This window comes from Penicillium rubens, assembly GCF_028828025.1.
Source record: "Penicillium rubens strain IBT 27055 chromosome Unknown utg000003l_segment0_segment0, whole genome shotgun sequence".
Lineage (NCBI taxonomy): Eukaryota > Fungi > Ascomycota > Eurotiomycetes > Eurotiales > Aspergillaceae > Penicillium > Penicillium rubens.
This window is the reverse complement of record NW_026890601.1, coordinates 5,759,808-5,784,687: the sequence shown is the minus strand read 5'-3', so window position 1 is coordinate 5,784,687 and position 24,880 is coordinate 5,759,808. Positions and strand designations below refer to the sequence as shown.

General features: G+C 49.3%; 9 protein-coding genes across 9 annotated transcripts; 3 read left to right on the top strand and 6 right to left on the bottom strand.

Moving 5' to 3' along the window:
• Positions 1 to 684: 684 nt before the first annotated feature.
• Positions 685 to 2,972, bottom strand: N7525_008429 (uncharacterized protein; the record flags this gene model as incomplete). The annotated part of the gene is made up of 4 exons (XM_061214389.1): positions 685 to 1,391; positions 1,447 to 1,706; positions 1,761 to 2,168; positions 2,392 to 2,972. 4 exons carry the CDS (start codon positions 2,970 to 2,972, stop codon positions 685 to 687), a joined length of 1,956 nt encoding a protein of 651 aa, XP_061068820.1.
• A 1,971-nt stretch (positions 2,973 to 4,943) lies between these two features.
• N7525_008428 (uncharacterized protein) lies at positions 4,944 to 6,774 on the top strand (the record flags this gene model as incomplete). Its single annotated transcript, XM_061214388.1, has 2 exons — positions 4,944 to 4,959; positions 5,057 to 6,774. 2 exons carry the CDS (start codon positions 4,944 to 4,946, stop codon positions 6,772 to 6,774), a joined length of 1,734 nt encoding a protein of 577 aa, XP_061068819.1.
• A 1,030-nt stretch (positions 6,775 to 7,804) lies between these two features.
• N7525_008427 (MARVEL domain-containing protein) lies at positions 7,805 to 8,542 on the top strand (the record flags this gene model as incomplete). The annotated part of the gene is made up of 1 exon (XM_002567127.1): positions 7,805 to 8,542. The coding sequence occupies one exon, from the start codon at positions 7,805 to 7,807 to the stop codon at positions 8,540 to 8,542; it is 738 nt and encodes a 245-aa protein (XP_002567173.1).
• A 610-nt stretch (positions 8,543 to 9,152) lies between these two features.
• On the bottom strand, positions 9,153 to 10,627 carry N7525_008426 (uncharacterized protein; the record flags this gene model as incomplete). The annotated part of the gene is made up of 2 exons (XM_002567128.2): positions 9,153 to 10,465; positions 10,519 to 10,627. The coding sequence occupies 2 exons, from the start codon at positions 10,625 to 10,627 to the stop codon at positions 9,153 to 9,155; spliced, it is 1,422 nt and encodes a 473-aa protein (XP_002567174.1).
• Positions 10,628 to 12,124: 1,497 nt separating this feature from the next.
• On the bottom strand, positions 12,125 to 13,053 carry N7525_008425 (uncharacterized protein; the record flags this gene model as incomplete). The annotated part of the gene is made up of 3 exons (XM_061214387.1): positions 12,125 to 12,598; positions 12,648 to 12,839; positions 12,898 to 13,053. The coding sequence occupies 3 exons, from the start codon at positions 13,051 to 13,053 to the stop codon at positions 12,125 to 12,127; spliced, it is 822 nt and encodes a 273-aa protein (XP_061068818.1).
• A 1,126-nt stretch (positions 13,054 to 14,179) lies between these two features.
• Positions 14,180 to 15,491, bottom strand: N7525_008424 (uncharacterized protein; the record flags this gene model as incomplete). The annotated part of the gene is made up of 4 exons (XM_061214386.1): positions 14,180 to 14,360; positions 14,449 to 14,874; positions 14,927 to 14,996; positions 15,050 to 15,491. The coding sequence occupies 4 exons, from the start codon at positions 15,489 to 15,491 to the stop codon at positions 14,180 to 14,182; spliced, it is 1,119 nt and encodes a 372-aa protein (XP_061068817.1).
• A 1,053-nt stretch (positions 15,492 to 16,544) lies between these two features.
• N7525_008423 (acetyl/propionyl/methylcrotonyl-CoA carboxylase subunit alpha) lies at positions 16,545 to 19,110 on the bottom strand (the record flags this gene model as incomplete). The annotated part of the gene is made up of 5 exons (XM_002567131.2): positions 16,545 to 16,640; positions 16,858 to 18,484; positions 18,540 to 18,637; positions 18,706 to 18,904; positions 18,959 to 19,110. 5 exons carry the CDS (start codon positions 19,108 to 19,110, stop codon positions 16,590 to 16,592), a joined length of 2,127 nt encoding a protein of 708 aa, XP_002567177.1. The 3' UTR covers positions 16,545 to 16,589.
• A 1,251-nt stretch (positions 19,111 to 20,361) lies between these two features.
• On the top strand, positions 20,362 to 21,982 carry N7525_008422 (uncharacterized protein; the record flags this gene model as incomplete). Its single annotated transcript, XM_061214385.1, has 4 exons — positions 20,362 to 20,451; positions 20,516 to 21,075; positions 21,130 to 21,232; positions 21,284 to 21,982. 4 exons carry the CDS (start codon positions 20,362 to 20,364, stop codon positions 21,980 to 21,982), a joined length of 1,452 nt encoding a protein of 483 aa, XP_061068816.1.
• Positions 21,983 to 22,896: 914 nt separating this feature from the next.
• Positions 22,897 to 23,079, bottom strand: N7525_008421 (uncharacterized protein; the record flags this gene model as incomplete). The annotated part of the gene is made up of 1 exon (XM_061214384.1): positions 22,897 to 23,079. One exon carries the CDS (start codon positions 23,077 to 23,079, stop codon positions 22,897 to 22,899), a length of 183 nt encoding a protein of 60 aa, XP_061068815.1.
• Between the last annotated feature and the right edge of the window lie 1,801 nt (positions 23,080 to 24,880).

The window sequence follows — 24,880 nt, the reverse complement described above, 5'->3', positions numbered from 1 at the left end:
CAAGGGTTATTCGGCAGAACCTTTAGCAGGGTCAAGCAAGCTGCCCACGAGTGACCTCGGGAGAGCCATGGCCTTTTAAATACATTGAGTCTTCGGCTGTTCAGCTATGAAACAGTGTCATCTATAGACAAGTTATCTATGTATAAAATACTCCATGCTGGGCGAGAACACCCTTCCGTTCCTAGCACGTCGAATATCTGTAGTGGACAAGAGAGTAGCGATACTATTCTCACTAGAAAAAGAAGAAAACGTCTTACAAGACAAACAGGCATATATAGGCCCTGACTTTTCCCCCAACACCAAAAATGAAACCCGGGCACCAGAATAACGAAAGACACAAGTAAAAGCCAGGCAGCAAGACATAATTAGTCATGGCAAAGCATGGATCACAAATAAACAGATAGAAAAAGACGGGCAATGAAACTTTGGAACCAAGCAAAACGATGAGGCGCCAATAGGTCCATACCATCATTGTTCCCAGTATGATCATGACGCCGGACCAATATGGAATGACAAGGAGAAGACAAAATAGAAGAAAGAAAAAGCAACTGAGATGAGGTCTAGTGTACATCGATAGGACGAGAAAAGCAAATTAAGATGGGTATCGTGATGCGAAGCAGCGGATAAGCTCAAAAGATGGGATAGAGCGAAAGAGTGAACCCTGCAGTGTGGTAGTCGCGGAGACTACCGTTCTCCAAACTTGCCGTACTCCTGCTGCCACTTGAGAAGATGGCGAGTGAGCACGTCCATCATCTCGACGCTGCTGAGATCCTTGAAATTCTTTTCATGGTTCGTCGACGACTCGCCGTAGCCGCCGTCTGTGGTTGCAGGGCCAGACTCGCCGCCGTCACTGCGTGTGGATGGCATGGCACTGTCGATCTGATCAACCATGCTCTTCAAAAGCAGGCCCTGGGCCCGGTCGCCGTTGCCCGTAGGCGTGGAGGAATTCTCGCTGGCAACGGCCATCTCCACTTGCATGCGCGAGATGAACTCCAGGATGGCTGCTACTCGGCGCTTCATCTCGTTCATCGTTGTTCGCTGTGGGTGCATGTGGCGTGGCTTGCTTGGCCGTCCTGACTCCCCGCCATTGATGTGTGCTCCGTTGGCACCTCCGTAGCCAACTCGAGGGGAGTCTCCGCCGATGTCGTGGGACTGGCCGCGACGCGGCGAGTTCGCCATATATCCGGAATCTCCATTCCCATTGGTGTCCCGGTCTTTCGTATATTGGTTTCGCCCAACACGACCACGACGAGCGGGAGGTCGACCGGACTTGCGAGTGGACGGTCGAACAGGCGTGGGCTCTTGGGGAGTCGGCGTGTTAGGGCTCGCTTGGGACGGTTCGCGCTCTGGTGGTGCCGTCTTGGTTGGGGAACCGATTTCGTGCTCGGATTCTGTTATAGCCGTGTAAGACAATGGACAATTGTGCACTGCGGCTATGTTACTTACCATCTCCTTTGCGCCTGCTTGATCGTTCTTTCCGACGATTGGCCGCTTCCGGAGCCTCCGTCTCGCCCTCATCGGGCTCGTTCGCTGGCTCCTTCTCCAGCTGGCCTCGAGACGCAGTTCTTTGCCTGCGAGTCCCGTTTACCGGTGGTTTTGGTTTAGTCTCATCATCAGAGGGCGGATGAGATGCGATATTGCTATGCCTCGAGATGGCGCTAGGTGACGGTGAAGCAGTTCGCGGGCGTTTCGTGCGTTCTCTGCTCCTGGGTAACTGGTTAGCTACCTTATTCGAGTCAATGCTGTTCGGGAGTACGCACGTCACACTGTCACTTCGACTTCGCTTGCCTAGATGCGTGTCTGCCTCATCCGCATTGCTCTTGGTCTCGGCCTTGCTTTCCTCAATTGCGCGTCTGATCAATTCTTCTTCATCGTAAGCAGCATCCCGGCTGTTCATTGTTGATCGCCGCTTGGCGTGCGCCGCGGCACTCTCGCTGGCCCGGGACTTGGGATCCTTGGAACGCCGTGATATATCTCTCGAGGAGGCACGAGAAGACGGGCCGGGGGACGGGGCCACCGTGGAGCTGACAGGTCCAACCGGCACTGCTGGCACCTCAGGTACCTCGGGCACCGCCGGAGCCGTAGCTGGGGCTGGAGGAGGAGGTGGTGGTGGTGGTGGCGGCGGAACTGGTTCAGGTGCAACAGGAAGGTAGGTAGAGGAGCGTTGTCTGCCGGATTGTCAGTATGCTTCTTCAAGGTGATCAATTTAGTAAGATCGAGTGGTCATTTGGATCTTATAGCTCCTCGGCGGATTAATAGTGCGCGAAGCTGCGTCTGAAAAAAAACAGCCCCTCCAAGCAGCAAGAGCAAAGCACAACAGCCGAAATATAGACAGCAAATGCAGGAATATGTAGAGCCGAGTAAATCAATGAATAACGGTGTCTCACTCACCCATCAGGTTCGTCTTTGATCTGGTGCAAATCCTTCCGGCACTCCTCGCAGAAATATTCGTCAGGACTCGTCGCCTCGTCCATGATTCCGACACAACCACCGTGTTGCCAGACTTTACACAAGTCACACTGGATAAACATGCTCCCAATCTCCTCTGACAGAGGATCAGATGGATCCGTGGGGACTTGTCCCGACTCCAGCTTGATAGTGCCGCGACCGAGGGCCTCGCGACGAGAAGCAGGCAAGCCCGGATAGTCTTGCTGACCGCAGAGACATCGAGTCACTTCCTCTTCCTCATCATCTATGTCATCCTCGTCTTCTTCACGGGGTGGATCGTCGTCGTCGTCGTGAGCGCGCTGGCGCTGCCGCGTATGTGGAAGGTCCTTCGAGCCACCCTCAGCATCATCGAGGGACTGAGAGCGGTGACCAGTCGATTCGTGAGGGGAATTATTTTTGTGATTTGATCGAGTGCTTCTCTCTCGAGTAAGAGAATTTAAGGAGCTGGAGGAAGAGTTGGTGTGTTGTGGGAGGGCAGGAGAGGGCTGAGAGGTACGAGCCCGAGAGGAACGACGAGGAGTCATGGTGGGAGAGGGCTGAGGAGTTTAGGAGAGTATAAAAGAGAGTTCTCAAGACAAGATTATGAAAAATCAACCGGTTTTCGAGACGTTGACTGGTGTGGTTCCAGCAGTAACTCGAAAAAAAAGCCGTTTGCGAGGGAGCTCTCGCGCGCGATTGAGAGCTCTTGGAGGGTGCAGTCAAGTGAAAAGGAGCAGGACAATTGGAAATCACAGATCTGTATAGAGGCGTCACAAGGCTCGATGAAGAGCCCGATGACCACATAGTCCGAGAAATGATTCCTTGTAATGGCGGGGAGGAAGAAGAGAAGGAGAAAAGCGCCGGAACGGGACTCCAAAAGATCCAATCGCCGGTTTCCCCGCTCTCGACGTCTTTCGACGCGCGAATCTTTCACTACTCATGCCCTTCGTGTTTCACTTTTTTCTCCTCCTTGCCTATGGAGGAATTTAATGCTCGGTTTTATATGTGTTCTTTTTTTTTTTGCTATTCTTTCAATCAGATATTTACAGTGTACAATGGCTTTGTGGCCCACTAATTGAGGGTTGTATTTTTTCCACTATCACAACACGATAAAACAATGAAAGAGCTTCCAAGCAAAATGGAGCTGGCCAGGGTACAAGCATGACATGAAATACTGTATAGGGCTGGCGATGTTCTCCTTTAAAAAAACCGATGCAATGCGTCCCACTGGGAATAACGTAGAGAGACCAAGAAGGGTTCAACACGGGCCAATGGTCTTGGGAGGCTTAAGTCGCAAAACTTGACTCTAGATCTTCCTATGCTGTAGGATAGGAACAATAAGAATGTCCGATCCTATGATTCCTATCGCCTGAAGTTCTGTATGTCTGTACCATCCTTCGTATGAAATGTCCCTTTGATACCGAGCCGAGCCCGTTTTCAGCGTCGGCAAGACAACATTCGTCTAGTTGTGTGTTGAAGTCTATGGCATCGACTCTTCCCAGCATATAGATGATGTGATTATTCTTCCGAACAAGCTCCAGGGTGGATGGGTGGTTGGAGAGGCGAAATGAGGCAGTGGGCAAAGCCTTCCGGAGGGGTTCCAACAGGTCCGATTACGCGTGGTCGAGGTTCGTTGCGCGAGTTAGGGCTATCGTCCGTGGTATGATCAGCAAGTCATGGTCAGCATTAAATCGATCCCTCCCACCAGCTCTTAGATGTCAAATTCCCTATGAATGCAGGTACCGGGAGTACCTATCTGGGAGATGATCGGAGAGCTGGAATTTTCTTTTCTCCCAAGCGAAGAACCTGTCAGTGCGATGGTGTTATGTAGCTTGATGATAGCAAATGGTGGTACCTCCACATATAACACCAAGCATGTGCATCCCAGGTCCCTGGTCTGCATTGTAGGTCTTCAGAATCATATACCCGTACGTAAATAGGTAATGCCATTTCTCCCCGAAGTCATTGGGTACGATTACCAAAAGTAGATTAGCGTGCTTTCTAAATTCCCGTGACTTGTCTCTTTCTCTTCATATTCCGAACCCCTCTTAAGTAGTTATTCCAGCTGTTCATTTGCCTTGTCTCTAGCACAGAGTCTGGATTCCAGTTTACTGCATTTCCTACCTTGGTTCCTATCCTATCTTGAATCTACAAAGTGCTGAGTAATAGCACTATTTCTGTGGGTAGGTTGATATTCGTGTCTCCGGGATTGTGGACAGCGCGAGGAACGCGGGGATTGGATAGATTGGATCGAGTCCCATTTACATGTTGACCTCACCGCCTATGCACTTCTCGGGAGTCGTTGTTGAAAGGAAGAAAAGCTCATGACCGCGGACTACAGACATTGAAGACCTTACCCCCCAATTCGATACTCGACACCACCCCCGACTTTTGGTTTATTGGCACCTTCAAAAGCAAATACGGTGGCGGGGGAATAAAAGGACAGAGCCAAAGGGCTGGAATATTATCCTCATAGCATCGTCGGCGGTTGATGGCGAGCGTGGATATCTTGCATGATGACAGCTACATTGAGTATGCCTGCTCAGGGACATCTGGTCCGGATGATCGGGGATTCCCCAATTCAGGATAAAGATGAAATAGTTGACGGAATACTGACGATGCTATGTAGACGGGGTATTCAACTCGTCCCCTGATACACCCTCCACCATTTACCCTGATCGTCTGATCCGTCCTCTGCCTCGACGGACCCTCCGTTCACGCCTTTCTTCTGATGCTGCCGACAATCTATTCTATCCTCCTACACCGCCGGCGTCTCAAATATTCTATGGCGTCTCTGCGGATTCTGAAGAAGCGGTGAATGAGTCCAAGGTTTATGTGCAGCAGACCGTGGAGACTGAATTGTCACCGGAGGCTGATAACCATGAATTTGAGACGTCAGTAGACTTGGAGAGCGGTGATGAAGGCGGTCCGATGGTTGTTCGGAGGAGTGGTGTTCTTCGGAGATCTTCTCTGTCACCTCCCGCGTCTGGAAATCTACATAGCTTCCCTCACGACACACCACAGACAAAATCTTCAACCGGGGACGGTTACGACGCGTTTGAGAATACGAACAACAAGAAAAAGCGAAAGATACCTACACCTGGGAACTTAGGAGGACACCATTCCGCGTTGTCTCCGGAGTTCGCCAGTATGGGGCTGGTCAACTCCACCCCCGTACGCGTTCCCACCCCGACTGATGCCACTGGCACATATTATGGGAGTGGAAACCCTGCATCACCTCTAGGAAATGGGATATCTGGTTCAGGAAGAGGTCGAATGGGACGTCCTACTGTCCGTAGCAGCAGCAGGAACCCGTTATCGCCCAATGCCCAGCATGGATGGTTGAATGCCCGGACGCCCAGTCGGCGGGACGGGTTGATGTCATCCCCTGGCCCTTCTGGTATGCATCTCCCCTCCACTTCTAGTGCACTGTTTGTTCTAACTTCTGCCCCAGGTGACTCTGCTTCTGACCAGGGAATTATCTCCACCGCCATTGCCAATGCCGCAACACACTCGTCCCCACCTCGAGGTCCCAGCAACGTCAGCCTGTTGGAGAAAGAGAAAGAAAATACTACCCCAACGAAGACCCAATTCACCTTCACATGTGAGTCCGACTCGTCCAAGGGCATGGCGATGCAGCGAAATTATTCAATCCCTTATCGATCCCCCACTTCACCACTCGGACTGGCAAACCAGACGCAGAGGGACTCCTCCGCACAAGGGACCCAGACTAGCCCCGTGAACCACCAGGCCCCACCCAGTATGCAAGCACCCGCTCAAGGTGCAGAGTCAATTCCCGTGGGCCTCAAGAAGAAACGATCTCCAAGCAGCACATACGCGCTGTCTGCACGTCAACGCAAGATCCAACAACAATACACGAACTTCCACCACCCCCCGAGTTCCGAGGACATCTGGATTTGTGAATTCTGTGAATACGAGAGCATCTTCGGACATCCGCCCGAAGCCCTGATCCGACAGTATGAAATGAAAGACCGCAAAGAGCGCAAGCGACTGGCGGAGAAGAAGCGCCTTTTGGAGAAGGCCAAGATGAAGGGTCGCAAGACCAAGAAGGCTACGAAGAACGCATCGAAGAATGGCTCACAGCCTTATCAGCAGGGATACGACCGTGCTTCCGCTGACCACTCCTCCGGTGGGTCAGGTCTTCCGGATGATGAATACCAAGGACATGAGTACGATGATGATGAAAATTCGCCGATCCCACCCTCCGCCCCTTCGTCCCCCGCAGAACTCAAGCCTCCACTGCCCAATGGAAACCATCCAAAGATTGCAGCGTCTGTTCAAGGCATTAAGGGTGCAGCGGATTCCGGAGCCAGCCGACCGGCGTAATCGATCTACCGCGTTCCCATAACATCGCATTTCATCATTGCATTTGTTTTATTTTTCTGGGGTTGACAGGGTGTTCGGGGTGTTGAGGGGTGTTCTTGGAAGGAAATCCCCTCTCAAGGAGATGTTATGGCGAGCAACTCAAAGTTCCTTTGTTGGAGTCCGTTATTCTTTGTAATTGTAATGTCCATGATATGTACTGAATCAGACGTGAAATGATCCAATGTCCTTGTAACATGTATCTTTTTAAACTATCTTAATTATCTTAACCTGATTTGTATGTTCTGCAGTAAATCCATCCCAAAAATAGATCGTATTTTGATTGGACCTCGAGCAACTGCACTTGAAACCATCTCAAACCCGAATTGGCGCGCGCGAACTGAACCACTTGACCTCCTCCCACTAAGATACCTGGGTTCTAAGCTCTACAAGACCAAGCTTGCTAGCTTTGTGTTAGCTTTTGATTCCAGGGGGTGCTCGGCATTCTATTTTGATCTACCCGTTTCATCTTCTCATCCCCGCCGGACTGTCTTTGGATGAAAGACAAGGATACACAGTGGAGAACCCCCAGTACCGCGCGCTCAAAGGATAAGCGTTTCACGTTGGACTGCAGATGTTAGAAAATAGCAACATTGGGCTTTGTTTTCACGTTCTGACGAATGTGCAGGAAACGAGCATAGGGCTGGTCTATAAAGATCAAAGCCCCGGCTATGCTATTGATGGAATCAGGCACTTTCGTTCTATTCTCACTCTTCTTTCTTTTGTTCTATTTCTATTATACCTTTTGAATACGGGACTCCTCTTTGTCCTCCTATCCAGCTATACAATACAATAGCTTCATTCTTATTTGGCATCTAGTCTGCCGAATCTTCGAAGACTGGTCTCATTCGAATCCATATTCCTCTACTTCTCATATCTCATAATCTCTGCGCTGTGCGCCATATCCTAAGCATTTCCCTTTGCTTTCATCTGCACCTTCCAACTACCAACTACCAACTATTCCATCACCACATCACAAATCAAAAGAAACAAAATGTCTTTCCTCGCCGTCCCACTCCTCAAACTGGGCTGGTCCCAAGCCAAAAAGCACAAAGCCAAAAAAGACGCCCAAAAATACCAAACCCAAAACGGCGTCTACCCCCCAACCTACGCCGAGCAACACCCAATGAGCGGGTATCCAGCAGGCGCAACACCCGGCACAACCATGCACTTCGACCCGCCCGAAGAAAACCAAAGGACCAAACTAACCTCCATGTTCTTCTCCGGCCTCCGCTTCCTCCAATTCGTCTTCGGCCTAACCGTCATCGGCCTGTACGGCAAAGACGTGCACCATGACCACGCAGAGAAACACATCTGGCACTCGAAATGGGTGTATGCGCTCGCCACCGCGTTCCTGGCGACCGTCACCGCAGCCGTCCACCTCATTTTGCCGTTCGTCATGCGTAAGGCTAAGACTAGTGCTGGACAGCTGCTGCTGCCGCAGTTTGTGTGGGAGTTTGTTGTTACCGTGCTGTGGTTGACGCTGTTTGGCATCTTTGGGAAGATGTATATTGGTGTTCATCCTGTGGAGAAGGGGGACAAGACGGATGATGCTATTTCGGCATTGGGTGATGCGTCGAAGATTAATCGTATGCGTCATGCTGTTTACGTTGATGTTGTTAACTTGGCGTTCTGGGTTATGTCTGCTTCTTGGGTTTTGGTGCGTTGGTTGAAGAGTCGCAGGTCGGCTGTTGCTAGTGGGTTTGATGCTGAGAAGGGTGGGCAGATTTAGGCGGTTTTGAGGAGGTGCATGCTCGCTTTGATAGTGGGCTTACTGTGTATCTGGGATGAATAGATGCCTTGATGGCATCGGATGGAAAAGGGGGTGATCGCATTTGTATTCGGTTTATTCTTTTGTATCTGGTGCTTGGGCACGGGAGTCATGGTGTATAGTGGGTTTGCCTCTTTTCATGATGGCGTTATTTCAATACAAGGCATCAATCTTACTTTCGAGACATAGTTCCGTGACTCCGGCTTGAATTTAGACACATCTGTAGATGCTGACGTCGTTTACTGCGCAAATGCTGAATTGGAATACACAGGATAACCCCTAAGAAGCACTTGGATATCATGCATGTTAATGATTTCGGTATTGGAGTCTCCGGCAATCAATTTCGATACAGTAAGCGAATGCCACCTCCTTTCTTCCATAGCAATCTGGATCTGCTGTGGAGCTCTTCTGCTCCTTCAAGGATCCACTATTTCCGAGATCTTCAGATCAGCATGCTCTGAGGCATGGTAATGTACAGTATGTTGAGAGCTGGCAAAGTCATCGCTGAAACAGATGTGTCTTCCCCGAGTTATGGAACCTCCAGGTCAAGACTCTGTGTTCCAGTAAGATATCACAATCTCACTCTCTTCATCATAGATGATAGCAACGAAGCCTCCTCCACAACGGGTGCAACAGTCGGTTGTACAGCCGGGAGGCCTTGGTCAACATTCTCATGGTGCGAGACCAACTTCTTGAAAGGCTGCAACACAGGAAGTGTCGAATCCAGAGCATCGATATCAGTCCAGTCGCCCTCCAAATCATCAGGAGAAGCCAGCTGCGGCCCACCAGGCATGTCAAGGTGGCTCTCCATAACCCCAAACGACGGGGTAATCTTGCAAAAGTCCTCAGGGCTCAACATCGGGTGCCGGAGGGAAGAGGCACGGGGGAACGGAACAGGAGACGTCTTTGGTACTGCTTTCGCAGCGTCGATGGCGGAAGGCTCGTCGAGGAATTCGTCGTCGAATAGTGGAACAGATGGCTTGACGGGCTTCGGCTCAGGCGCAATTTCACGTCCCAGATCACGCGCGATTTGGTCCTCCTCGTCACGGAAGCTGAGGTGCTGCAATAGACCCAGCTCAACATAGCTGTCTTCGTGGAGGGTGTCGGCCCCATCGGCCTTGGTGGTGGGCTCAGAGCGCCGGCGACTTGGGGGTACAGTTTTCGGGATGGACGTCTGCGAGGACTTGCGGCGATTAAAGACTGGACGGCGGCGCGGGCCTCGTCCGGTGCGTGCCGCACTAAGGTAGGTCTTCTTGGGACCTTGCTGGCCCACGTTCTCCGGTGTGGCGGTAGACTCGGTAGATGCGGATGCCTTCCTGGAACCCTGGTTGCCCGCCTTCTCGGGCACGAGAGTAGACTCGGAATCCATCGAAGTCTTCTTGCGACGTTGATGGCCAACGGTAACTGGATTGGGGGCGGGCTCAGCAGCCATGTCTGCGGTGGGAGAGTTGGAAGGGTCGAGTGTTATTTTTGTGCCGATGGGAGTGTCAAGAAGCAACCGAGTTACTTTCTGTGCTTCAACCTGTGAAGGTTGCGGGTTTTTCAATATTGGGTGAGGAGGACAGGCTACGGCAGCGCAGCCTGGTTGATTATTATTGATGAGCTTGCATGAACCGTCAATATGGGGTTGATATGGTGCGATATAGAACAAACTTGTGTTTACCTTTTCCTCTTTGTCGCCAATCCCAGCAGTCCCAGGCAATGATGGGACGGCCACCCTTTGTCCGACTAATACTGCCGATGCCTTGATGCGTAGGATAAGACGGTCTAGCGTATGGGTATTCATGCGGTTGGAGAGTTGTTTAGCGCCCCAAATCCTCCAGAAGAGATGTTCTAAGCGACGTTCGGTCTCATCTTTACTAGCCTGGTGCGAGGTCGAGTAGGCTGTTTGTAGTCAGTCAGCCCGTCTAGAGATAGGAGTAGGGGTGTTACGTTACCTTGCCAAAGGTTCTTGTAAGCAGCATTACTTAATGTACTCTGCTCCATGATCTCGCTAATAGACACACTTGACATGGCCACCAGACCTTGGGGGAGCTTTGGCTCCATATTGTATGTTTGTTCTGGCAGTCGAGCTTGGGATAACTGAGATGTTGATTGCAGGGAGAGTAATCCGAGACAAGTGACGTGAGAGTTGGCAATCGAGGGGACGAATCAAGTGATACTGTTGAATGGCGGCTGGACCAGTCGTGCTGATGTAAAGTCAAGGCTCGATATCATCCTTTGTATTCAGCACAAACCGAACGCCGGCAAGAGAAAAAAAAAAAAGAAGGGTTGACCGGTGAGTTTCGAAGATAGAAGTTTTCTCTATTCCCAAGGTGTCGTACTACTTTTGTATGGCCAGTCGAAACTTTGAGGCTCCAAGATATTCAAGGTCGACTTGAAGCTGAAGTACGTCAGTTGGAGCTTTCAGACATGCTCAACTGGCTTTTAGGTATGAAGATCATGACTGTAAACGCTTCATGCACTCCGCACTCCACAAAGGGAAAAAAAGTAAAAAGCAATGAAGTTTGGGGACAAAGAATTTGAGGAATGTGGTACCCCAGGGTTCGCCCTTGCCTGTAGCGGTCAAGGTGGGGGAGCCCCTTCGATTCCAAATCGGACTGAATAGATCTTCCTTAAATCTCCCTTAATCTGTCCGTCTAGATCTGCCTAAATCCCTTAAATCTCCCCAAATCTCCTCTAAATCTTCCTAAATCTCTTAATTCCCGAACTTGGTCTCCGGATCACCGGCACGGGCCGGGATTAGGCTTCACCGTTCTTATAGACGTGAAGATATGATATAGGAAAAAGAAGCGACTACTACTTCACAACTGCAAGTAAGGCTAGAACGCTACAACTAAGACTAAAACATAAAAAGGAAAGACTGAAAGAAGCCTCCTCATCGTTACATTCCGAATTGCGCGTCCTTTTTGCAAGCAGGGATGTAGCAGACACAGCCCTATCGGCGGCCGACTTGCTAAATATGACACAGATAACCGTAAGTACGACCTAGGAAAAGAACCTTGGAAAACCCTTCGCAGCAAATCAAGGAGCTTTGCCGAGGTGACATTCACATCCTGGATTCGGTACATCCAATAAGGGAGCATCTCTCAAGTATGTGGTATGCGGAGAAATCCCGGGGGAGGTTGTGATTGGGCCTGGTGTACTTCTCCGAAATCCACTGCAAACGATCTAGAAAATCCATAGTAAAAACGGTAGTCTTGGAAATCTTCAACTCCTAGTTGGCTCGTCAGATATTGAGCTTACAGGGGAGTAGACGAAGCGAACTAGTAGAGAGACTCCCAAAAGCGGAAGACCATCGTTCTTGTTCAATTTTGGTGTCAATGATTAGTTCATTCAATGGTGGTTCGATCTGCAGACCATTTGCCTCAAACAAGCCTTGAACATTTCTAGTCGCTAGAGCTATCTATACGTACAGCCCTGGAGCTGCATGTTCCGAATATTTACTCGCACAGTCGAGGAGCAACTATCTGTCCACCACAAGAGACACCCCCTTATCACCGTGAGTAGGGAACAGAGTATCAAAGACGGAGATCTGTCAATTTATTTCATAGAAGATCCACAGAAAATTGCAAGACTCAGTCTCTCGTTCGCAATACACCTATTGCTTGTCTGTGTAGGGCTGCGAACTCTGTGCACACATGCACGCACTTTGCTTTTGCCTAGAAGCCGCTGCAACCGAGTTCCCGCCAGCACGATAACTTCATCAGGCATTGCTGGGACAGAGACGAAGGAGGCAGTTAGACCTATACTCTCGCTACCAAGCTTATCTGTTGTGCTAAGATCGGCGATTTCCAACCCATCGCGTTCTTCTGTGGCCCGGATCAAAATTGTCACTATGCTACTGTCCATATGAGCCGGACTGAAAAAGACTCTATCGGAACCCAGTCTATCAGAGTCATAAAAGTTGACACCTAGAGGCTCATAGTCGAGAGATGGTGTGCCTAGCAGGGGTTCTGTCGAGTCTAGTATAGTAGACAATGTATCGAATAGCGGACTTCGCATATTGGCCCACTCCTTAGAGGGAAGAATTAGCTCTGGATCACAACGTCAAGATACAACTTACATGCTGTAACTCTTCCACGGAATATTGAAGTCCTGAAGGAAGAGAACGAGAGTGATAGTTCTCCACGCTCTTTTTATAGCAAATAGTTTCTTTAGGAATGGGTGTTTTCCCACGAATGAGTTCCGTGTCGAAGCCCGAGTAACCATTTGTTTTCTCTTTCACTTCGATTGGTAGATTAAAGAATTCACGAGCCTACAGCCAGAAGTTAGAAGCAGGTCAAAGCTGGCTGTATAGAAAGAAGGGCCCTTACATTTTGGAAAACACTCTGTGAAAGACCTCGAGTGAGTTGAGGGGCCACAACGCGAAAAGCGCCAAATTGGCGTAAAGCTGCTTGTGCACTAGAGATAGTAGAAGAGGTTTGCGTTCTAGTCAAATCGATAAGGGGAAGGCAATCCTTCGCCAACATCCTGATGATAGATGGTAAGGAAGACTGATTATTGCATAGGGAAATTCCCCGCCTTCCACGGAATGCATCACCTGTACTGACACCCAAAGTTTCAGGCATCAACAATACCAAGAGCCTCATTTAGAAATACATAACTAGTTAGTTAGTTAGTCGTCGGCTTGTTTTCTGCTTATGGACGTTGAACAGATGAAACAATATAACTAACTAGGCCAATCCTTCAAAGGCTGGAGAGCTGGCAGAGTGGCTAAAGGACTCCTCAATGTATCTAGTGGGACAATAATGACAATAACGGCAAGTCTCGCAATCTTGATACCTTTTTAAGGTTCGCGGCTTAAAGATTGTACCCATGGATCCATATGGACAAACCAAGGTTGGTACTCATTTCTAATTCGGGTATTTAGGCTAGGTACACGATAATAACAGTCGAGTGGCCAGCCATTTTCGAAGTAACTTATACAAATAGTCAGTAGCTTATCACTCATAGTTAATGTTCTAATCATCTGATCTATTTGGCTCAAGACGGATCTTTTATGGGTTGTCTTGTATGTTCATACTAGCAAACAATCCGCGATGCAAACATTCCACCAATTCCTGATACCCGCACCAAGTACTTTGCACGATCGTAACGGGGAGATCGGAACCTGTCCCGCCGGAATCCCAGTTCCAGGTCATCCGAGGTGCATCCCGGAATGTAGACGAGTCAGATTAGGTCTATTAATTGTTGGATCTTACATTCCGCAAGGAGGTGCCGAGGTATCTAATTAGCTAGACAGGGCGTGGACGTTTCAGATTTCCTTTTCCTGGGTAGGACACGGAGGTCTAGACCAGCCGTCGTGTTCATAGCTCTTTTTTGTGGGGAGCAATGTATTATTATGGGCTCCCACACTGCATGATGATTCAAGCCATACAGTGGTATTTTTGAAAGAAAGCAAAGTCCAATGTGCTTTTTAACCGACGTACATGTATCCCTCGGTAATTCTGTGGCTCCAAAAAATGCAAAACGCAAGATGCGTGCCGTAAAATCTGACCGGTCTATATCGGATTCACATCCGCAAAGGAACAAAAGGCTAGTATCATGCAATAAGGGTGTCGCAAAGCGACATTAAATATCGCGCAGACAACATGCTTAGGTTACGGTATAACCGCCGTCAACGCGGAGATCTGCTCCAGTAATGTACTTGGAGGCATCGCTGAGCAGGAAGGTCACGGCACCCATCAGGTCTTCCGGTGTACCCATCTTGCCGACGGGGATGAGAGAGGTCCACTGGTCGCGAAGCTGGGGGTTCTCGTCGAGGATCTTGCGAGTTCTGAATGACGAAGGCAAAATTAGCAACGATTTCTTCGAGAGATTTACTCACCCAAATGGATGTCGTTATCCTGGTTGGGGGTACTCACAAAGCAGTAAGCATATAGCCGGGGCTAATGCAGTTAACACGGATACCATGCCCGGCCCACTCCACAGCGAGTGAAGCAGCAAGGTGGCGCACGGCAGCCTTCGCGGCGTTGTAAGGAGCCTGGGGCTGGGGAACATTAACGATGGAGCCGGACATGGAGCCGATCATGACTATGCTACCGGGCGCCTTGCGCTCGATCAGGTGCTTGGCGACATTGATAGCGAAGAGGTATGTGCCATCCACATTGACGCCCCACAGCTTCTGCATACGATCGAAGGGGTAGTTTATGGCCTCGAAGTTCTCTGTGAAGCCCGCCGAGGTGACCAGGTTATCGACCTGGCCGTGCTTGGCCAGGACTTCGGCCATGGCGGCATTCACGGAGTCGGGATTAGCGACGTCCGCGTAATGGGCGGTGACATTGGGCATTCTGTTTGGAATTAGCACTGCGATAAACTCAAATAATATAGCAATTGACGTACTCTTCCAGACCAGGGTTCTCTTTGCGGAACTGCTCGATCAACGAGGCAGCCGCGGACTCCGCTTCGTCCTCTGGGGTAGATGTTAGGACAACTGCGTTTGCTCCGGTTGGTTGTAGAACATACTGTTAAGATCAATGATAGCCAAATCTGAGCCGGAAGCGACTAGGCCTTGGCCCATGACCAGGCCCAAGCCCCGAGCACCACCGGTCACCATGCTGACTTTCTTCTCAAGTGAAAATTGGGCCAGTGTACGCTTGAAATGCATGCCGCCGCGCCCCTGGGCCACGGGCTGAGTTGGCATCTCGCTGTCGGGAGGATATTCGATTTGGACACTTTCATCAGTACGAGCAAATTGGCCCTCCTTCTCACCAGAAGCACCCTCAGGAGCTGCGGTCGTAGCAGACAGGATGGGGTCCTTTGTGGGGTCATCGCTCTTTTTCTTTCCGAGTGAGGCAGTGTATGAGAGAGGGCGGGTAAAGCGTGTAGCTGGGCGAGCAACTGCAAATGCAGGGCGGGCGGTGTTCAGGGCCTTGATGGCAGTGTGTGCGACTGTAGGCTTGAACATTTTGAAGGTCACAGCTTTAAATGCCCTGGAGCTGGGGAGGTATACGGTTGAGCGAAACGCGATGTATAATGTATGTACGGGGTAATATCAGGGAAGATATGAGTGTAGGAGGAAAGGGCCTAGCTAGGGGATAGCAAACAAAGCAGGTCATCGGACCTCATTATTTTTCAGGTCAAGGGCTGGGGAATGCGACAATTGCGGTGAAAACAAGCCAATGGATAGCTGACGTGGGGCTATGGACTGCCTATTTTGTTCTTAAGGTGATTTGTTATTTATTTGAATCAGTTGAAAATATAAAAAGCCAAAGGGCGAGACCGTGATGTCAGATCGATCGGCGGTTACCAGTTTCGCGGTATCACATTATAGCGTTTGTTTATTAAAGTACGGAGTACACCATACATATGTACCCCGTACGCTAATACTCTTTCATATGTTTTCCAATATCTCCATATTTTAGAGCTTGGTCCTTGGAATTGCCTATTATTTGCCAAACCAGTCACTTTCTGCACGGGCAACGCGGCCACATAGGCCAATGGGGGGAGCTCGGATTTACCTCCGTGGTCATATTTGTGTCATGCAGTTTGCAATTTGCCACCGAGTAGTTACTCTGTACGGGATACTCGGTGAATAAATAGAGCCCATACATGGTACTGTACAGGGGACATCTCTATACATAGATGCCTGAATATGGGAATATGGGAATATGGGAATATGGGAATATGGGAATATGGGAATATGGGGTAAACGGTAAATAGTGGACCGCCTTTGTGTGGGGATCCCCGTTGGACCCAGTTTTGTGTGGACAAGTCAGGCAATCCTTATTGAGGTATTCCGAATTTGCTATTAAGCTGCTATTTTACCATTTATTTCATATAATACCGACTTTAATACGACATCGTACCTATCTAACTTTCCTTTCACGGGATCAACAGTCATTAATCATGTATAGTTGCAAGGCGAGATCGAAATTGATAGTTAACTCCACATTTGCGTAGTGAGTATGGAAGCCATCCGCAATACCTAGGTAGTATAGACATCAGGATATATAACCTGGAATCAGGACGTCTTAATAACAGCTGAAAAGTACTCTGTACCACTCTATTCGGACTCGGCGAATTCCACCAGCGGTGTTCCGCTTTTGCATTGATCCTGCAAGGCAAATGTTAGTCAGTTGTTCTTGAATCGTTCATTGTAGGGTCTTTTTTTTTCCCAAGTATAACTTCCGAGGAGGAAATGAAAAACGGCCCAGGCAGATAACAGGGTCACAGGAAGCAAAAAAAGAAAAACAAAAACAAAACAAAGATTCAGTTGAAACAGAAAAGATGTCACGGGGGTTTCTACTCAGGGGGAAAGGCGCATGACTTACTCCTTTTTTATGCACGACCCGCGCAATGGTTCCCCGTTGTGGACTGCGAATCACCGTCTCCATCTTCATACTCTCGATGACGACCAACGGCTGATCCTTCTCCACCACGTCTCCCGCCTGCACCTCCACCCGCAGCACTTTACACGGCATCGGGGCCAGAACGCTGTTGGTCACATCCTTCAGTCCCAACGCCTTCTCCATCCACTTAGCCCGGGGCACCGTAAGCCGGTACTGAGTCCCACGCTGGAATGCGATCAGAGTGTCCTCGTCTCGAATCACTGTTGTATCTAGTCGGGTGTGCGCGAAAAAGGATGTAACAATGTGTGACGCCTGATCCATGCGGCTCACCACCTGCTCAAAGATTCGTCCGCCGACTTCCACATTGAATGTGTAATCTCCAGTCTGTTGCACTCGCACATTGAACGTAGTGCCGTCGCTAGACCCTGGGACGGTGACCTCGGTAAATGACAACTGTCGCTCTTGATAACTAGGCGTAAACCCGACCGTTGAGCCTGCAACACCTGCTGACGATCGCGCCCCTGAGACGGCGTCGCGATGTAGACAGGCCAATGCGACCTGTGCCAGCACCTCTTCCTCGATAATCTTCGGGGGGAAGAGCTCTTCACGGTGCTTCTCTATGTAGCCAGTCTCGACCTCACCAGCAATGAAATCCGGGCTCTTGCAGATGGTCTTTAGGAACTCGATGTTGGTCACGGGTCCTGCGACTTCATACTCTTCCAAAGCAGCAGCCAGCTTGCGGAGAGCCTCCTCGCGATCCGCGCCGCGCACGATAAGCTTGGCGATCATGGGATCATAGTGGGCTGAGACATCGTCTCCTTGCACAAATCCAGCGTCAATGCGGATGTCGTCCGATGTAGCTGGCGTTCGAACGTGGAGTAGTCGTCCTGAGTCAGGGATAAATCCCTGCTCTGGGTTTTCGGCGTAAATTCTGGCTTCGATGCCATGGCCACTCCGGGCGATACGCTCTTCCACTTCTTCTTGCGTAAGAGGAAGCTTGGCTCCTTCAGCCACCAGAATCTGCCAGTGGACAAGATCCTGTCCTGTGACCATTTCAGTCACGGGATGCTCAACCTGCAGACGGGTGTTCATCTCCATAAAGTAGAAGTCCCCGGAGTCATTATCAAAAATGAACTCCACTGTACCGGCACCTTCGTAGCCGACAGCCTCTGCAGCTGCCCGGGCCTTTGCCCAGAGGTCCTTTCTGGTTGCATCGGGGAGATGAGGCGCAGGGGATTCCTCTAGAACTTTCTGGTGCCTCCGTTGAATACTGCAGTCTCGCTCTCCTAGAGCAACGGAGTTACCATGCTTGTCTGCAAATACCTGCACCTCGATGTGTCGCGGTGTGGTGATATACTTCTCCACCAGCACATTGTCATCTCCAAACGAGCTCATGGCCTCTGACTTGGCCGACTCAAGCTGAGCTTGGAACACCGCCTTGGAACTGGCAATACGCATGCCCTTTCCACCACCTCCTTTGACAGCTTTGATAAGCACCGGGTATGTGATACGATCCGCCTGCTCCTCGAGGAAGGTAGGGTCTTGGTTCTTTCCGTGATAGCCTGGGACACATGGTACGCCGGCAGCTGTCATAATCTCTTTGGAACGACTAGTAGGGTAATTTCGTAAGTACAGTGAGGATTCAAATAACACAATGAACGTACCTCTTGTCACCCATATCCTCAATGGCCTTATACGGCGGACCAATGAAGACCAGTCCGGCCTCGGTACATTTTTGCGCAAATGCAGAGTTCTCACTCAACTGTGGAGCAAGCTCTAAGTTAGTATTTTACCTAGAATCCAGCATTAAACTATGCACGGACAACTTACAAAGCCGTAACCAGGGTGTATCGCTTGACACCCTTCTTTCTTTGCAATCTCAATAATTCTATCACCGTCGAGGTATGCTGACACAGACCCTAAGTTAAAAGCGAAGGGGGAGCTCAAGGCATGTTGAGCTCGGCTGTCCGGGTCGGTATAGAGTGTTGTTACGCGGATCCCACGTTCGGCGGCAGTGCGTCCAACTCGTCTAGTAAGTCGAAGTTAGCAACACCAATTCCACTTAACTCAGTGGCCAACATACAAAGCGATTTCTCCTCGATTCGCTATAAGAATTGAATCTAACGGCTTGGTCGTATTTGATGTGTTGGTGGTCGATGATACAGCTCGCGATGTTCTGCGGGCCGCATTTGGGGCTAGGCGGGGCGTAATGCGGAGAAGGGATGAGAGGGTCATGACGGTGGAGATCAGCCCTTTCAGGTGCAAAGAGGTTTTCACAAAGGGTAATTTGAATCACAATGTAAGCATAATCGAGGTAATTTGAAGGGATAAAGTAGAAGAACGGGAAAATCTCAAGGTATTTGGAGAAGCTCCTGTTGAGCCGACGCAAAGCGAGATTGCGGGGAAAGCCGAGGGTATGACATAATCAGCCGCTTTGGGAAGTGTGTGGTCACGAGGCATTCCACAGCACTAGTACGTAGATATCTGCTGGAATTTCTGCACGGCTAGCCAAGTGTGCAAAATACAAGGGATATGGGTACCGCCTGAAAGAGCTATCATGGGTGATGCCTCATTCCTGTTGAAAACGCATGGAAAAACTGGAAGGTTTTGGATTCCGGGTGGATTACTTGGGACATATACACCTGGCTATTCCTTTAACAGCCCGTCTATGGATTTATATGCTGGGTATATCCGAAAATATGTAACACCATACCTCTACCTAGCTACCTCCTCTGCCTTATCGCAGTCTCAACAACATTACAACTGGGAGTCCCGCGAACAAGGCCAAGTGATAAGCCAGCGCACCGGCCAACGGATGTCGTCGCGTCACACAGTTCCTGGTAAACCTGAAGGTAAGCAAGTGAGCCAAGCTGATAGTACAAGGGATGAAAATGGAAACGCAGAACGCTGTGTGGTACGAACACACGCTGGGATGGTTTAGTGAACTTCCACCTCTGCTGCCGTGATATCAAGTCTCAGGCTTCCAAATTATTAAGCCAAGATCTTTGATAAGGTAAAACAAGCCGACGATGGCAACAGCCCCTAATTGGATTTCGGGAGGTAAAAAGAACGATAGATCTATCTCAATAGTAGTGGGGGATGTTCTGGTCCTGTAGGGTTATGGGATAATTGTAAAGTCATACATAGCTCACGAGGGCAACGTCTATTGCCAGCTTGAATCTTAATAGAACAGCGAGCATCCAAACGTGGACATGCGATCCTATAATATTGATGTAATGCCGGCGATATGCCCCGGACAGGACTTCCTGGATAGGAATTTCTTATCTGTGCTGTAGCGCACTGTCTAAGTGAGCCAATCCAAGTCGAGTGATTCGTAGCTATACCTGCTTTTGTCGCACCGAGTATTAAAGAAGGTGCTTGAGCTGCGATTATATCTTTCTTGCTCCTATGCCATAACACCTGTTTTCTAATTTGAGAACCAACAACAATTGCCTTGTTAGGATTTGGCTATTTCGTCAACACATTATGGCCATGATGAATTCTTTCAGCCTGCTAAAGCAATACATCTGGGACTCTTCCCAAAAACCCATGAAGGAAGATGCATTCGATCCAAAAGTATGTGAATCTAGACAATTTCGACGCTTAGCCAAAGCTTTGCCACTAAAGTTTCACCCAACAGGTGCACCTCAACTACACCCCGCCTTCAAAGAAATTTACAATGCAAGAGTTGCTTCTAAGACAGAGTCCAGCTGCCTCGCCCATTGCCGCAACAGTGCCATTCCCACTATTGTCAGCCGAGGGAGTCAAAGCCTACCGAACGGCTTTATTCCAAGAAGATGTTATAAACAAATGTGCCAGTTCGCCATTCCCACTATTGTCAGCCGAGGGAGTCAAAGCCTACCGAACGGCTTTATTCCAAGAAGATGTTATAAACAAATGTGCCAGTTCGCCATTCCCAGGGACATTGATTCTCAGTGACGCTGTGAAACAGTCCAAGTTCATCAATGACTTTTGGACGCACCCAGAGACAATGAAGATTGTGTCCGAAGCAGTCGGTGTACCTCTGGAGGTGGTGATGCCAACGGAGATAGGACACACCAATATACAGGTTGAAGGCACTACTATCGCACACATGGCTAGTAACCTCAAAGTTGAGCCGGTGGTAGAAAAAGCCAAGTTGAGTGACGAGGAACGAAGCTATGACCCTTTGAAAGATGATAGTGCTATCATTCCGTGGCAGTAAGTTCATCCTAGCAATCTTGCTTGTAGCAGACTGTACTAATTGGAGCAAAGCTACGACTCCTATCCTTACGTTTGTGTATTGATGCTGAGCGATACGGACGGTATGATCGGAGGCGAGACATATATCAAGCAGGGAGACGGGGAGGTACAGAAGGTGCGCAGGAATCTAATCTGAGACTGAAATATTCTCACTAACCCTGTGAAGATTGAAGGGCCCCAGATTGGTTATGCCGTCATGCTCCAAGGCGGCGAAGTCTGTCACCTGGCTGCCCGAGCGAAAGGTGTGAAGGAGCGGATATCAACTATCACTTCGTACCGTTCGAAAATGCCAAACGTCTATGACTCCAGCTATATTACCAACGTCCGACCTTATGCGGATACAAACTCTCTCTATCCCGAATGGACACAATACCGCTTGCGCAAATTGAGAGATGAACTTACCCATCACCTCGACCTGATGGAGAAAGAAGAAGACCCTGTCCAAGCGAGGAAGAATATCCAAAAGCTTGTAGACCAACAGATCGATTATTTACAACGAACCTCTCGACAGATGGTTGACCCTGAGTATACTCAGCAAGTTTTGAGAAAGTATGGCAGGCCGGCATACTATGACGCACCTAGGGTTTGGGAGACTGTTCAATCACTACCGGGATTTGAGAGACTCGCGTCGGCCGCAGATGAGGAACGACGTTGGCAGCCGGAGAATATCTATTGGATGGACCTTCTGAGATCCATTGAAACAATTCGGTTGGGGAAGCCTCTTCACAGTGCTCTCGGAACTGCCGTGTGGGAGAAGACAAAAAGGTATTACATGGGGGATGAACTTCTGCGACAAGGACTTAATGAGGCCTTCTTGGATTATTTGGGATGCTCAGGTATCTGGGAACTTTACCGCACCACTTGACTGGAAAATAATTGAGTCAATTTACGATGATCTTTCTACACTGTTGGTACGGTGCGATATTTACAACTACACGAAGGATCCAAGTAATTATAATAAATTTGATTTTGTTGGGTCACTAGAAAATCCAGAAAGAGGTGCCATGCCCTCCCCGAACCATCCAGCAACAACTATATAAGGATTTTGTCACCGAACAGCCCGAAAGAGAGGTGCCATGCCCTCCCTCAGACTGTCCAGCAACAGTACATGAAGATCATTCAATACAAAAAGTAGCAATGTCCATCTCTCCTTCAACGTAAATTCGAGGCCTCGTTAAAACCAGCTGGAGGAAAACCCTGTGGGATAAATACAACCAGCTGGAAAGAGTACCTCGTACATGGATTGAATCCAATGTCCCTTTGCTTCCCCTTGAATTTCCTCCATTGTTCATTTTTTTTGAACGGTTTTTGATGTTTTCTGGTGTTTTCTGGTGTTTTTGATGTTTTCTGGTGTTTTTGATGTTTTCTGATGTTTTCTGATGTTTTCTGATGTTTTCTGATGTTTTCTGATGTTTTCTGATGTTTTCTGATGTTTTCTGATGTTTTCTGATGTTTTCTGATGTTTTCTGATGTTTTCTGATGTTTTCTGATGTTTTCTGATGTTTTCTGATGTTTTCTGATGTTTTCTGATGTTTTCTGATGTTTTTGTTTTTGGCGTTTTTGAATGTTGGAGGCATGGGTTGCCATGCCCATTCTCTTCTTCGTGGCCCGCCGAACGGGCAGTAGTGGTATGGCAGCCCCTGTCCATGTCCTCCTCGTTTGATTCCCAGTGGTGGCATGGGCTGCCATACATGTCCTCTTCTTCATGGCCCGTTCGGCGGGCAGTGGGCATGGCAACCCCTGCCCATTTCCCTATTTCCTCCTGCAAAGTAGGTCCGTTCAATTCCCAGTGGTGGCACGGGTTGCCATGCCCATTCTCGTCTTCGTGCCCGCCGAACGGGCAGTAGTAGTATGGCAGCCCCTGCCCATGTCCTCAGCTAGGGTCCTTTTGAGCCCCAGTGGTGGCATGGGCTGCCATATGTTTTCTTCTTTGGGGCCCGTTCGACGGGCAATGGTGGGCATGGCAACCCAGGCCCATTTCCTCCTCCAAGGCCCGTTCAATGGGCAGGTGGCATGGCAACCCGTGCCTGTTTTCTTCTTCGGCGCGTGCGATGAGCAGTTGAGTTATCTTGTTTTCTTTTCAGGTCTCGTCTGGTGGCACGGGTTGCCATGTCCATTTTTTATTCATGTTGGATCGATTCGATTTTCCTCCGAAAGGGGTTCCCGTTCCAGGACGGCAGTGCCGAGCCGTCAATGTCTTTGGGAGATTGTCTTGAGTTGTCGTGGAATTGAGGCTTCGTTAAAACCGGGCAGGAGAAAACCCCGGGGGGAAAAAGCTTCCAGCCGGAAAGAGTGCCTCGAATGCTCGTGTGTTGTAGTAGGAGCATTGTGGTATCAATGACACCGTGGTGAATGTCCAACTGGGAGAAAACCACGTGGGAAAAGCTCCCAGTTGAACGGGGGATGTTCCCCGAGAGATGTTCAACAAAGTCCAGCGGGCAGAAAACCCTGTGGGAAAAGCTGCCGGGCTGGATGGGATGAGAGAGGCATCCAGAGACATAGAATGGACCAATCCCACACGACGTCCACTTCGGGTGCGGTTGTTTTCCTTCATACATTGAAGTCTCGAAACATGGAAGTAGGTATCAGGTCACCAGCTACCAGTCCCAAACAAAGACCACAGGCGCCGTAGTCTTCATTCAGGACACCAGCGGTATCAGGAATGCGGATGTTCGGTATCTGAGAAGAGACCCGGGGCCCTGGGTCTCTCCCCAAACGCCATGAGAGTCCAAGTTATCTGCTACGAGCGAAGACCGCAGGCGCCGCAGTCTTCACTTGTCACGTCAAACCCAGATATTGGAAATTGCGGATGCTCAGAACTTGAGTAAAGGCTAGGGCCCCTCACCCCTACCCAAGCGATGAGGTGATGAGGTGATAAGGTTTTCAAAATTCGAAGCGAACAGGTAGTTTCTTCCAGAAGACGTTGGCGGGTTTGTTGAAATCAATCTTCTTCAACAGGTGGGAGTCCCAGTTGGGACGAATAGTGGGGGGCCGCTGTAGTACATCGTGTGGGATGGTTGTAGGAGGAAAGAAAAAAAGAGGAGGGGAGCGGGACAGGGCTGGTATATATAACTTGATATGACGAAGGCCTCTATGATGTCCGAAACTTATTCAAGTAATCGACGTGTATTCTGCGTAATGAATAGGGTCCGTGATGAAGGAATGTATACCGCAAAGGGCATAGTAATTCCAATTCATGGAATGAGCCAGCATATTTGAACATACGTACCTAAGTATGACCTGAGCGCCTGTGATATATGTCCGGATCCTAAGTATTACGTGCGCTGTTGATATATTTGTTGGCCGCTGCTGTATATAGAACGGAGGGCGCCAAAAAATATATGCGGACCACAAGACCTGACAGCCATCTCACGCAGGGAAAGCCTAAAGAAAATAAACATAAAACGATAAGACAGAAGCATAAAGTCCTTGTCTCTATCGAACTCATGGAAAGTCGCAGGGATGCCTTGTTTCTCAGTCATGTACTCTGCTTTCTTTGATAGCAGTCTATCGAATAGTTATACCCCGGTATTCAATGAATAGTACCCCTTCCTGGTCTTCTTCATTCTTTTGTCCGAACTAGAAGACTCGAAGACAGAGGACAAGAAAGATGAGCCCATACGGTAGATGCGACGTACCTATCTAGGTAGATCTGCAGGTGAGGAAATGCCAAGGCTTATGTTAGCAGGATTGCCATCTTCTTGAATGCGCGATCAGTCCGATCTTCACTCTGTCATGTCAACTGGGCATCCTTGTGGTTTTT